The sequence below is a fragment of the Sceloporus undulatus genome, chromosome 3, assembly GCF_019175285.1.
Source record: "Sceloporus undulatus isolate JIND9_A2432 ecotype Alabama chromosome 3, SceUnd_v1.1, whole genome shotgun sequence".
NCBI classification, from domain to species: domain Eukaryota; kingdom Metazoa; phylum Chordata; class Lepidosauria; order Squamata; family Phrynosomatidae; genus Sceloporus; species Sceloporus undulatus.
The window spans coordinates 65,471,875-65,486,447 of NC_056524.1; the positions used below are offsets into that span (position 1 = coordinate 65,471,875).

The following is a 14,573-nucleotide window of genomic DNA, read 5'->3' on the forward strand; positions in this document are numbered from 1 at the left end:
GAAAACAAGCCAGAAAGCATGCCAAGAGAACAAATGTGGGTAGCACCAATGATGAGGTGGCGGTGGCAGTGCCAGTTCTCCCATCTCAAACTATGGACAAGCCTGGTCTACTATTGCTGGAGAGATCAGTTATCAGGAAGGACTAAGTAAACAAACCAATCTCAAGCAGTTTCTCTCATGCAAAGCTCTTCAACATGTTTCAACTCTCAGCTTAAGCAAATAAAAAAGGGAATAGAGAAGCAACAGACACAAAATTTTATAAGACTCAGATGTTTCCCTAGAAGCACAGGGATTGGAAAACCCAAGTAAACCATTCTCTGTGACTGGAAGATAGGGGCTATACAGACCACCCCAAAGGGGCGGCATGCAGCCGTCCCTTTCCGAGCTGGATCAGGGCTGTGGCAACCTTATGCCGTGGCCCCAATCTGGCCTCTGGAGGGTGCAAAAAGGAGCCGCAAAAAACGGCTCCTTTTTGCACCCTCCAAAGGGTGCCATAGCCGCACCACTGCAGCTGTATGGTGCCCCTTCGGCGCTGCACCATCTGGATGCAGTGCCAGAGTCGCACCATGATGCCACACACCATCTGGAATGGCATGCAGCATCATTACGCCCTGGGGGTGGATGGTAAGGGTTGCCTTGTGTCAGTGCTCCAGCACAGGATGCTGTGCCCTGGACTCCACCCACAGGCCGGCACAAAGCGCCGATCTGTACAGGGGCACAGACCTCATCGTTGTTCAATTCCTCTTTCATACTGCCTCAACTCACCTTGACATTTTCATATATGGAAAAGTGAAAGAAAAGTACATTCGTCCCTCTACATATGTGGCTTTGACTTTTGCGGATTTTATTATTCATGGATTTTATTAATATGTTCTCTCTAGGAATATCTAGGTCCTCCAGTGCAACTCTATGGTCAATTTTAACCAAAGGTCGCATTGAAGGACCTAGGGATTCCTAGAGAGAACACTCCACTAGGCATTTGTAGCTCCTCCAGTGCAATTCTATGGTAAATATCTGGCAGATGTTCACAATAGGGTTGCACTGGAGGACCTAAAGATTCTTAGAGAGGTGTTTTCTCAGGTAAAAACATAGTGTTTTTGTTACTTGTTGTTTTTCCACATTCACGGGGGTCCTGTGCCCCTAACCCCAGCAAATGTGGAGGGACAACTGTACTATAGTTTGTTCTATACTCTGCATATACTCTGTCTTTCTGCAGCTCTCCAAAGAGCCTGAATTCTACAGTGGGCACTTGGTATCCATTGGGGTTTGGTTCCAGGATCCCTCCTGAATACAAAAAAACATGGATGTTCATTTCCCACTAAATACAGTGGTATAGTAAAATGGTGCCTCTTACATAAAATGGCAAAGTCAAAGATTTCTTATTAGAATTTATATTTTTAATAAATATTTTGAAGCTGTGGGTGCTTGAATCTGAGGATGAAACCCCCGTGGATATGGCTGTACACGTTTTGGTATAGTCCATATTTGGTGTTGCTTATTTCAGAGGTGATCTTAACAAGTGATCTGACTCATGTATGCCACTAAAAGATATAGTATATTTCTCCAAAGGCACATAACTTACAGAAACCTGATAACTGTTCTTTCACTTAAATGGCAAATGTTTAAATCCTTGTTATTTTAATTCTGATCACATGCTGACTGTTTTAATTCTTGATTTATTTTTTTGCTTATTTGAGGTTCTTTTTTCTACCATATTATTATCATGTTGGCTTGGTGTTGCTTTTGAATAGTCGGCCCTTCATATCCATGGACCCTTTATTCATTATTTCAACTATCAATGTTTTTAAAATATTCCAAAAATATATCAATTTCAACAAAAAAATTGATTTTGCTATTTTATATAAGGGATACCATTTCACTGTGCCACTGCATGTAACAAGACTTGAGCATTTATGGATTTTGATATCCACGGGGGATCAGGGAACCAAACACCAGTTACACTAAGGGGCCAGTGTACCAGTATTGTCATTGCCTTATTTTCCAATGTATTTCTATGTGGTTTTTTTGTTGTTGTTGTACTGTATTTTATTATGCTCTTGTTCTATTTTAAATTATATTATACTTAGAGAATTTGTTTTATATGGGCCTCATAGGTATAAAAGCATTTAGAACAAGAGCTGTAGCTCTTACACATGTTCTCTCTCTCTCTCTCTCTCCAGTTAAGATAAAGGTGCATCAAAAGATGCATGAAGAACAGGAGCTGTGATTGATTGTAACAGGGTTTGTTGATGTTGTCAAACACATTTTCTGCTGTCAAAAAGAACAGCTTGATAGACACTACAGTGATACTGTTTCCACAAATGCTAAATGATGCAAGCAGTAATTTGAGTAAGAGTCTTGTAACACCCATGCACATGAATATATGCACGCACCCCTCTGTGCAGGTAACCAATGGATCAAGTGTCAGTGCAGTGTAAATAGCAGATATTATCAGAGAGGAGCATGTCTCTCAGAATAGGCATTTCATGGGTGATACTGATGAGACACAAAGATACTTTTTTTTATTAAAGACCCACAAATACTAATTTATGTTGCAGTGACAATCGGAAAAGGCAAACAAACATTTCCAAAGGAATGTCCTCACAGAGAATGGCTTGCGCAGAAGAATTCAGTTAAGTCCTGTGACTCAAATCAAAGCCTGAGGTGAGTAAATAGGGGGGAAATGAATGAATGAATGAATGAATGAGGGGTTTCTTTACTTTAAACTTTTTTATTTCTTAAAGGAAAAAAGGAAATCACCTATTGTGACACATGAGGGACTGTGATACTAAAACAACTGGGCTGTTTTGCATGATAGAGTCACAATCACAGTCCTAGATAGAATAAACCAGAGATCTTTAACCTTCTGGAGCATGTTTGGAAAGTTGTCAGTGAACATTAGAATGTGGGTGCTATCAAAAAGTGATTGCTATGGTGGAGTAGCTTGCACATTCATAAAATGACAGCTGTGGTGTGTTCAACAAGCCACAAAACCTCTAGTTTGCAGAGGGGAAACTAAGAAGACTAAAAGACAAGCAACTTCACCAAAAATGTAAGTACAAACCAGAGTGGAGGGGCTGCTCTCCAAACCCCCAAACTGCTCCTTTAATGTCAGTTTCCAGGTCCCATTTCCCAGCAGACAAATAGATGAGTCTCAGAGACTTCACCAAGCAACATAAGACAAAGGCCATCAAATAATGCTCAATACTGAAGAAAAATTGATGTTTAGAGACATGTGCATACCACACACACCAACACTACACATATGCATAAAAGACGTAAAGCACTTGTCTTGCTTCCTACTATTATGCACAGTCCATCCGCACTTCAGTGTCATCCTTCCTAGCCCACTTTACTAGCCCTTTTATTTTCTGTTTTGTCTATTTCTGGAGAGTTAGACTTACTTGAAACCAAAGCTCTAACCTGCAATTGCCCTCTATTTTTAATTTCTAAAAGCACTGAGGGAGCATTTCTAAGAATACCCAGAGGCATTCTGGGAAAATAAAGATAACACTGGTGTTACTCCTATGCTTTATAGTGCCAGTCAGCCTCTTTATTTTTTTGTTAATGAAAATTAAATTTCTTAGGCTATGGATCAGCAGCCCCTCTAACAAACAATACCTCTTAGCCATGGAAGCCATACTGGCTTAATTGTTTCATATTGCCATAATTGTGCCATGGAGCATGGACTGTCACCTCTACTTTAACCCAGCATGGTGAGAAGCAGGTTTTATCTTCCAAGGTTGTCATTCACTCTTTCTATGAGAAAGTCTCATAGCCACTTCATATCATTATCAAAATAGGTTTGCTGCCCTAAATGACAGATTTTGAACATAATGAAAGGGTAACAAAATGGTCAATTATATAATTTGCTTACTGTCTGTAGGCAGAGCACCATTTGAATATATGCAGGCACCCAAATGTCTTGGACATTGCCTAGGATGTAAGAGCCTTCTTTTAGGTGAATGAGTGGAAACAAATAGGTGGCACAAAAGCTGAAACAGAACCTAATGGTAATTTCTATTGTCAGGTCTCTTGCAAAAATATTACATACATGCACATGCATGCACACCTGGTATTGCTCATCAATGATGTCCATTGTTATTTTTTTGTGCAGAACCTAATATCATTGTTTACTCTTTTTGTGTATTACTGCATGTTAGTTGCAAATACGTTCAAAGAACAATAACATATTAAGAAAAATATTGGCCTGTATATAGCACAGTCTTGATACTGGAGATGTTTTGCTTTACTTGTTTCAGAGACTAGAAACAAAGCTCAAAATAAAAGAACATCAAGGGGAAAATTTGTTAGAAGAGTAATTGGATCTGCTTGTTAATGCATGATGGAACTCTTAGACATGTGTGACTAGATTTATTACTCAGGGAATTCTACTGACCTCAAAAGAGTTGGAGCCAAGACGAACTTGACCTTTGAAATTGAGCATTGACTGCACCTTCTATTAGCATCTCTAGTATATTGTAGAAGTGACATGAATGAAGGAAGTGGATCAAATACTGGGTTTTAGAAGAAAAAAATCTTTCTGACTTACTAAAGACAGGGAGAAAGATAATATCTGTACACAAGGCCTTCACTTCTTACTTCTTCTCCACTTGTTAACTGCCCTCAAGTCAACCTTGACATGGCGATCCTATGAATGAGAGACCTCTCAAATCACCCTCTCACCAACTGCCCTGTTCAGATCTTGCAGACTCAGGGCTGTAGCTTCCTTAATGGAGTCTATAATGTGGTCTACTGCCTTCTGTCTTACCAAGCATTATTGTCTTTTCTAGTGAGTCATGCCTTCTCTCAGTATGTTCAAAGTATGACAGTCTCAGTTTAGTTATCTAGGGCGGGTTACAGACCGCCAGAAAGTACGCGCGGAGTGCATACTAGGGTTAGGAAGGGGCGGTGCTTCTGCACCCCCCTAACACTTGTACGCGCTCTGCATGTAGAAAATGGCAGTGGCCATTCCACACAGCCGCCATCACGTCACGACCGCGCCGCCTCCAAATGAGGCGGCGTGATTGTGACGTATTGGGGCCGTGCCAGGGCGCCCTTTCCGCGACCCCGGAAGGAGCTCCGTTTCGGAGCTCCTTCTGGGTTTGTGTCGCTGGGCGCAGCCTTCAGACGGCTGCACCAGCAACGCAGAGGAGAAAGGGGCCAAGCGGCCCCTTTCGACTCCTCCCCGCCGTCACCGAGTGTCCTTGGGGCTTGAAGCCCCAAGGACACCCCTTTCCAGGCTGCAGGGAAGCGGCCTTTTGCAGCTTCCCCGCAGCCTGGAAAGTGGCAGATCGGGGCCTCGGAGGCTGCCGGTCTGGCAGCTGAGGCCCCGATACAGTGGGGAAAGGGGCGGGTGCACGCCGCCCCAAACAGGCGATCTGTAACCCGCCTAGGTTTCTAGGGAGAGTTCAAGCATGATTTGCTCTAGGATGCATTTATTAGACTTTTTATCCGTATAATTCTTCTGCAGCACCACATTTCAAATGAGTTGATTTTCTTCCTATCAGCTTTCTTCACTGTCCAGCTTTCACAACCATACATAGAAGTGAGAAATATATGGCACAGACAATTCTTATTTTAGTATTAAATGATATATTTTTATATTACAGGATCTTGCCTAGTTCCTTCATAATTGCCCTTTCAAGTACAAATCTTCTTCTGATTCTTTGACTTTAGTGTCCATTCTGATTAATGGCTGACCCAAGGTATAGAAAATCTTGAACTATTTCATTGTCTTCATTGTCTACTTTACTGTGATGTAAATCATTTGTGGTTATTATTTTTGTTTTCTTAATGTTCATCTGTAACCCTGCCTTAGCACTTGACTTTCTTCAGTAATCATTTAATGTCTTTGCAATTTACTGGTAGTAGTATGGTGTCATCTGCATTTCTTCAATTATTGATGTTCTTTCCTCCAGTTTTCACATCTCCTTCCTCTGAGTCTAATCCTAGAATCATAGAATCATAGAGTTGGAAGAGACCGCAAGGGCCATCCAGTCCAACCCACTGCCATGCAGGAAATCCAGATCAAAGCATCGTCGACAGATGGCCATCCAGCCTCTGTTTGAAGACCTCCAAGGAGGGAGACTCCACTACACTCCGAGGAAGTGTGTTCCACTGTCGAACAGCCCTTACTGTCAGGAAATTCCTCCTAATGTTGAGGTGGAATCTCCTTTCCTGTAGCTTGCATCCATTGCTCCGGGTCCTAGTCTCTGGAGCAGCAGAAAACAAGTTTGCTCCCTCCTCAATATGACATCCCTTCAAGTATTTAAATAGGGCTATCATATCACCTCTTAACCTTCTCTTCTCCAGGCTAAACATCCCCAGCTCCCTGAGTCGTTCCTCATAGGGCAAGGTTTCCAGACCTTTCACCATTTTAGTCGCCCTCCTTTGGACACGCTCCAGTTTCTCAATGTCCTTTTTGAATTGTGGCGCCCAGAACTGGACACAATATTCCAGGTGGGGCCTGACCAGAGCAGAATATAGTGGCACTATTACTGGATCTAGATACGATACTTCTATTGATGCAGCCTAAAATCGCATTGGCCTTGTTAGCTGCCGCATCACACTGTTGACTCATGTTCAACTTGTGGTCTACTTGGACTCCTAGATCCCTTTCACATGTTGTCTCCTTAAGCCAGGTGTCTCCCATCCTATATCTGTGCATTTCATTTTTTCGCCCTAAGTGCAGTACCTTACATTTCTCCCTGTTGAAGTTCATTCTGTTAGCTCTGGCCCAGCTTTCTAGTCTATTCAGGTCATTTTGAATTTTGATCCTGTCCTCTGGAGTATTAGCTATTCCTCCTACTTTAGTGTCATCTGCAAATTTGATAAGTATTCCCCCAATTTTTTCCTCCAAGTCATTGATAAAGATGTTGAACAGTACTGGGCCCAGGACAGAGCCCTGTGGGACTCCACTGGTTACTTCTCTCCAGGATGAAAAGGTGCCATTGTTGAGCACCCTTTGGGTTCGACCGGTCAACCAATTACAAATCCACTTAACAGTTGCCTTGTCCAGCCCACATTTTACAAGTTTGTTTGTGAGAATGTCATGGGGAACCCTGTCAAAGGCCTTACTGAAATCAAGATATACTATATCCACAGCATTCCTTCATCTACCAAGCTGGTAATTTTATCAAAGAAAGAGATTAGATTTGTCTGGCATGACTTGTTTCTCTGAAATCCATGTTGACTTTTTGTGATTATGGCATTGGCTTCTAGATGTTCACAGACTCTCTGTTTAATGATCTGCTCCAGAATCTTTCCTAGTGCTGATGTCAGACTAACTGGACGATAATTGTTGGGATCCTCTTTTTTCCCCTTTTTGAAGATGGGGACAACGTTTGCCCTCCGCCAGTCTGCTGGGACTTTTCCTGTTCTCCAGGAGTTTTCAAAGGTTATTGCCAATGGCTCCGATATTACATTAGCCAGTTCTTTTAATACCCTTGGATGTAGCTCATCTGGTCCTGGAGACTTAAATTCATTTAGGTTAAACAGGTATTCCTGTACTATCTCTTTACTTATTTTGTGCTGAAATTCCCCTATTCTGTCCTCTGCTCCATTATCCTCAGGTTGAGCACCCTTTGCCTTTTCTGAGAAGACTGAGGCAAAGAAAGTGTTGAGTAATTCTGCCTTTTCTCTGTCTTCTGTTAGCATTTTGCCATCTTCTCCACGCAGTGGCCCTACCGTTTCCTTCTTCTTCCTTTTGCTGCGGACATATCCAAAAAAGCCCTTTTTGTTGTTCTTAACCTCTCTAGCAAGCCTGAGTTCATTCTGTGCTTTGGCTTTTCTGACCTTATCTCTACACTTGCTAGCTATTTGTTTGAATTCCTCTTTGGTGATTTCCCCATTTTTCCATTTTTTATACATGTTCCGTTTAAAATTTAGCTGAGCTGAAAGTTCCTTTGTCATCCATCCTGGGTTCTTGCGACATCTCCCATTTTTCTTTCTCACTGGAACTGTTTTAATTTGTGCCTTCAGTATCTCCCTTTTGAGAAACTCCCATCCATCTTGAACTCCCTTCTCTTTTAGTATTCCTGACCATGGGATCGCACCCAGTATTTCTCTAAGTTTACTGAAATCCGCTCTCCTAAAGTCTAGAATGCGTGTCTGACTATGCCTGGCTTCTCCTTTCCATTGTATAACAAACTCCAGGAGAACATGGTCACTTCCACCTAAGGATCCCACCTCTTGCACTTCATTAACCAAGTCATCCTTGTTGGTTAGGATCAGATCTAAAATAGCTGATCCCCTTGTTGCCTCTTCCACCTTTTGGACCATGAAATTGTCTCCAAGGCAAGTGAGGAATTTACTAGACCTTGAGGATCTGGCTGAGTTTGACTTCCAACAAATATCAGGGTAGTTGAAGTCACCCATCACTACTACATCTCTCCTTTCTGAGTGTGTGGTCATCTGTTCTAGAAAGTCATCATCCAATTCCTCTGTCTGACTTGGGGGTCTGTAGTAGACTCCCACCATAACATCCTTGTTGTTTCCCTGCCCTTTAATTTTTATCCAGATGCTCTCCACCTGGCTTCCAGGATTGATGTCCTGGATCTCTTCACTGGTGTAAATATCTCTGACATATAGGGCTATTCCTCCTCCTTTCCTGTTTGGCCTGTTTCTCTTGAAAAGGTTATACCCCTCTATTTCCACATTCCAATCATGAGACTCATCCCACCAGGTTTCAGTGATGCCTATTATATCGTATTTGCTTTGTTGTACCAGGAGTTGAAGTTCATCATGCTTATTTCCCATGCTCTGTGCATTAGTGTAGAGGCATCTAAGACCATGTGTTCCCTTTACTTGCTGCTTGTGCAAGTTCTTTTGCCTCCCACTGTTGGGTCCTTGCACTGTTTGTCTTGTTCCCTCTCTGTCAGTTTGACTATCTTCTCCAGTCTTTTTGCCTTCCAGAATACTGTCTCCCTCCCCCACATAACTCAGTTTAAAGCCCTCCTGATCAAATTCTTGAGGCTATTGGCAAAAATGTTTTTGCCAACTGGCGTGAGATGCAACCCATCCCTTGCCAGAAGTCCCTCCTCATGGAACCGCAACCCATGGTCCAAGAATCCAAATCGTTCTTGGCGGCACCATCTACGGAGCCATTTACATCCACTATTTTCTTCTCCCTTCCTGGGCCATGCCCTTCGACTGGCAGAAGAGAGGAGATGACAACCTGTGCATCCACCTCTTTCAACTTCCTACCCAAAGCCTCATAATCCCTTATGATATTCTGAAGGCTATGCCTTGCAGTATCATTGGTTCCCACATGAACCAAAAGAAAGGGGTAATGGTCAGTAGGCTTGACCAGTCTTGTCAGCCTCTCTGTCACATCACGGATCTTTGCCCCAGGGAGACAGCACACCTCCCGAGACATCTTGTCAGGCCCACAAACCACTGGTTCAGTGCCTCTCAGCAAAGAGTCCCCAATGACCACTACACGCCTCATCCGAGGCTTAGCAGCAGCCATTCCCTTTGGTGGAGCTCTCTGGGTCCCCTGCTCTGTCCCTGAAGTCTGTCCCTGCTGCTGTTCCTCATCATCCTTGATAGCAGAGAGAGATTGAAATCGATTCTGTAGCTGTAAGCTTACAGAATGTTCCCTGGTTTCCCTACTTCTGTGTGTGACCTTCTTCCAACTATCTACTTCTGTTGTGTGTGAAGTGACCTCCTCTTCCCCAGCAACTTCCTTTGTGTGTTTCCTGTCCAGGACCATCTGGTCCATTCTGGTCAGGACAACCTCTTCCTCCCTATGATGCTGAAGTGTAGCTACCTGGGCCTCCAGCTGCTGTACTTTCTCTTCTAAGAGGGCTACCAACTTGCACTTGGGGCAGGTAAAGTTCCCCATATCCCTAGGCAAGAAGACAAACATCCCACAGGTGTTGCAGGTGACTGCAGCAGGGCCTTCAGTGTCCATATTGAGAAGTCTTAAGGAAACTCTGAGCAAAACTGTGGGTTTCCTCTGCTAAACACAAGTGTAAAGACCCCCTGATGGCTTGGCCTTTGTCCCCAAACTCTGTCCTTGAGTTCAGTTCACTGGCCTTATAGTTATGTAGACTAGCTCCTTTCAGAGCAAGTCTCTGACTCACTTCCTCTGAGCAGAAGTACCCACAACCCCTTAAGGAAAAGGGAAAAGAAAATGTGGAAAATTAAAGGGCCCCTCTAACAATGTTCCCAGGCAGCTTCTCCAAATTGTCCTTGACTATATAACAATTTTTTAAAAATAAAAATAAACAATTCGTGCGCCGTTAGGCGCGCGCCTCCCTCAGCACTTAAAGGAGAATTAGGCTTCTGTCCACTCCCCCCAAGAGCCACAACAATATCCCAAGTTTAAAAGGTCAGATCTCACCAAAGCACATGGAGAGAGAAAACCAGCTTTCCTGCTTAATGTATGATATGTTCAGCATACAAGTTAAGCACATAGGTTGATAAAATGCCTCCTTGCCTAACCCCTTCGCCAATTGGAAAACATTTTCTTTGTATTCTGTAGCCTTTTGTTCTGAGCATCCAGACAATCAAATGTTGTGGCACACCCATTTCTTTATCCCAAGTTTTTCATGATCTTCACAATCAAACGGTTTGCTATAATCTATAGAGCATAGGTTTAATATAGCAAACTCTTTGAGATTCTTTGGAGCACTTCATTAACCTATGCAGGTTTGCATATGATCCCTACTGCCTCTTCCTTTCATGAACCGAGCTGGGACATCTGACATTTCTTGCTCCCTATGTGGTAAGTCTTTGTTGTAAAATTTTGAGCATCACATTGCTTGCATAGGAGATTAATGCAATGGTCCTGTAGTCACTGCAATCCCTGGTGTCCCCTTCCTGGGGACTGGAACATGTATCAAACTTTTCTAATCTGTGGGCCATTCTTTTGCTTTCGATATTTGTTGACAGATTTTAGTTGCAATTTAAGTGGGTTGTCTCTGTTACTTGAAACACCTCTATTGGTATTTCATCTGTTTGTGGTGATTTGTTGCTTTCAAATGCTTTGAGTGTAGCTTCCACTTCACTTCCTAAAATTGTATGTTCATCTTCAAATGGTTTTTCCTTTAATGAGCCTGTCATCCTTTCCGTTTATATAGTTCTTCAGAATATAGTTATATATATATATTTTCTAATTGGTTATGTAATGTGTTCCCCTCCTGATCATAGACATCCCTCCTCTTGATTTAAATTTTGCTTTGATTTCTTGGATCTTATTGAAGAGATCTCTTGTTCTTCCTTTCTTATTGTCAACTACTGTTTCTCTGCATCAATTATTATATTAGTTCTTCTCGTCCCGTTGCACAAATCATTAAATAGTTGCATTCAGGGTTCTGACTCTATTACTGTTACCTTATACTTTTGCTTCTTGACTATCTTTAACTGCTTGAAGAGGTTCATTTGTTCATTGACGCTTCTATTTCTTTTTGGCTGTAGATAGTACCTGAATAAACAATATAAATTTATATGCCTCTAAAATGCTGGGTAAATTCTGGGCTACTCTCATATCATTTAATGTTATGACTGGGAAAGTGAAAAAAATCATGAGGCATGATCTCTTGGGGCAACAAATAATAGAAAATGGCTGCTTTGGATTGTAAGCATGTGATGGCAGAGCCAAATGCACAGCTTGAAATGACCAAGCCTCAGAACATGGCTCAGCAAGGTTGCTAGTTTTAAACGGAAATATGTCTTCACATAAAAGTTACATTAAAAAAAAAGACCAGCACAACATTCTCTGGCCATATGAGCTATAATAGGTCCAGTCATAGTACAAACCACACTATGATAGACCACACTTCAGCAACTGTCCAAGAATTGTAGCTTTCATGGAAAGATGGGTTGCAGGGTAGTCTGCAGAACCCATTTAGAAAGGAGAATTCTGACTTGTATGCATACAGCATCAGTGATATCAGCAATACCAATGATGCTTTGCAGCTGGTGCTTGTCTTATTATCCTCCATAGATTGGCCTTTGAATACAGTATATCTCCCCCACATTTTTTGTTCTTTGGTAACTTACTGTTTTAGGGAGTGTGGCCAAACAAATAAAATTTACTTACTTGTTTCAGATTCTGTGAAGTAGCTGCATTTTGTCTAGATGCTTAACCACAGCTATTCCAGATAGAAGAAGTGCATGCAGAGAAGTACCATTAGAAGAACAAGAGACACACACTATTCTGTATTTTGTGGAAATTGTTGGGAAAAAATTATTCAAAGTGCGTCTTTTATTTGGTTATTTCATTAAACACTTCACAAACAAAACTTCAGACTGAAACTGATGAATGGAGGTGTGAAGTTCATCATCAACAGTGTGTTTATTACTTAGCATACTGTATTACTTAGCATATTTACTCAATAAGCTTTATTTCATCTGCCCTTGTAATGATCCCGTGAACCAGACCACTATTATTCCCAATGGAAGTGAGCACTGTACTGCAAGAATTACCACCAAAATATTTTTTGTACTGCTCTAACCTCAGATTTAGTATGGTCTTGGCTAGACCAAATGTAAACCAAATATAAATAGACAAGACAGAAAATCTGTGGAAGAAAATTCCTTTGAATCCTACAAGCACTCTATGGTATTAAAGGCATATTTATTTTCAGTATTCTCAGTGTCGGTCTTTATAAGATCCACTGATTTAAAGCGATGAGGTTGCCAGAGCTATGAACCCTGCAATAATGATGATGGTATTTGCCTACACACACTATCTCTTTTTGGTTGGCTTCTTAAGCTACTGTGTGGACAGCTTTGCAAAAGGTCAAAAGAATAACACACTGATTTTCACTAAGGAAAATGCAATTCGCAATTGCACTTGTCCAGATGCTATCAGTGAAAATGACTGTGATTACAGTCTGGCAAATCTGATTTGCAACTGTAAAACTGTTTTGCCTTACATGATTGACAAAACCTACTACAGTCATCTGACGATTTGGTTCACAGAACTATCCATGCTGGGAATGGTGTTAAACTTTACAGCTGTGTATGACCTGAAGCTCTCACTCTGTGGCACTATTCCTCTCTCAACAAAATATCTGACTATTTGGGGATTACAAAGACTACAAATAAGAAGTGATATCAATGGTCAGTTACAAGAGCAAAGTTTAACAATCTGCAGTAGTCGTGACTATGGAACAGAAGAGAGGTTAAAGGTGTCATGCAGAGACAGGAACCTGAACACTCACATTGCTATTTTGGACACATCTCTTTTTAATGGCTATGCCCCATTGAAATCCTACAGTGTGGAAAATATTTCAAACATCACAGAGCAATTTCCACATCTGCCACATTTGGATACATATCTCACTAGAAATAACAGCTGTATTATAACATTCATTTACTGAAACAATAGCCTTGGCCATTTCTGCAGTGCAGTTGTAGGCCATCACGAGATGCTATTCTTTCTTTTAGGAAGCCGGATTAACTTTAGTTCCAGAGTTATTATTTCAGTAAACTAGACAGGCTCATCACTTTTCAACCACACACTTCAAATGGTCTACATTTCTATCAGAATTTGCCTGCTACTAAGACCATTGTGTTCAATATATGAACATCTCTCACAATGCTAGCTCAGAACATGGGCACAGTGATGGGCCCTTCTTGTACAGTACACTTTTTAAAAGGAACACATTTCTAAACATGGTGATACAAACTAGTTTTAATATGCGCTCAAACTAATCTAATTCTTTGGCTTGTGGGTAAAATATCTGTACTGGCCATTAATGTCAAGTAAATTATGCTAGAATTGCTCCATTGAAAACTTCAGATATTATATATATATATATATATATATAGAGAGAGAGAGAGAGAGTCCCTTAATGTGACATGAGTTTTTGCCCAGAATTTACTTTTTTATTTCATACATACATACATACATACACACACACACTCACACAGCTGTATCTCCATTTTCGCGGGGGATCCGTTCCGGATCCCACCCCCCCACAAAAAATGGAAATTAGCATATTACCATATATTCAAAGCTATTATAAAGGGTACATGCACCATTTTAATCCCTCCCCACCTTCCCATTGTGAAAAGTGATACTGCGGACTCCAAGTCCGCAAATTAGAAGGGATGACTGCATATATTAGTAAGATGTTATATATTAAATAAAAAAGTAAATACAGGGGAAAACTCATGTCGCATTAAGGGATTTTTCCCTCCAGACAAAACATGTCAGTTTTAGAAATGACATAAATGAAAATCAAGATGAGTTTCACATGGAGCAGTCATTACAGCATTGTTGCAATTTGACATTTATCTCTTCTTGTAAAACCATGTCTCTTAACACATGACTACCAGATAATAATTGCCCTTGGTAACTGCTCTTTGAGACATGACTAGTATTTAGGATTTGGGATATGAAGCTCAGTACACAGTGTGAACAAGCATGTATCCATATCTATGTATGGTTTTATAACCTACTGTATATAAACTTTGCACTCAACAGAGTTACTTTTTTGTGGTTTTTAATAAGTGGTTTTTCTTTATTTTCATGGCTGATTTACAATGAGTGAAAGAGAGTTGTAAAGTGGTTTGTAATTGTTAAATTAATTCTAGCACTACTACTCTGTTTTTTT

The 14,573-nt window shown here is 41.2% G+C and overlaps 1 protein-coding gene across 2 annotated transcripts; it reads left to right on the top strand.

Moving 5' to 3' along the window:
- The first annotated feature begins 1,102 nt into the window (after positions 1–1,102).
- On the top strand, positions 1,103–14,567 carry C3H21orf62 (chromosome 3 C21orf62 homolog). 2 transcript variants are annotated; one of them, XM_042460871.1, is made up of 3 exons: positions 1,103–2,241; positions 2,559–2,664; positions 12,059–14,567. In XM_042460871.1, the coding sequence occupies exon 3, from the start codon at positions 12,657–12,659 to the stop codon at positions 13,332–13,334; it is 678 nt and encodes a 225-aa protein (XP_042316805.1). In that variant the 5' UTR covers positions 1,103–2,241; positions 2,559–2,664; positions 12,059–12,656; the 3' UTR covers positions 13,335–14,567. The 2 variants fall into 2 exon arrangements, with proteins under 2 accessions (XP_042316805.1, XP_042316804.1); XM_042460870.1 differs by having other exon boundaries at positions 1,103–2,664.
- The last annotated feature ends 6 nt before the right edge of the window (positions 14,568–14,573 follow it).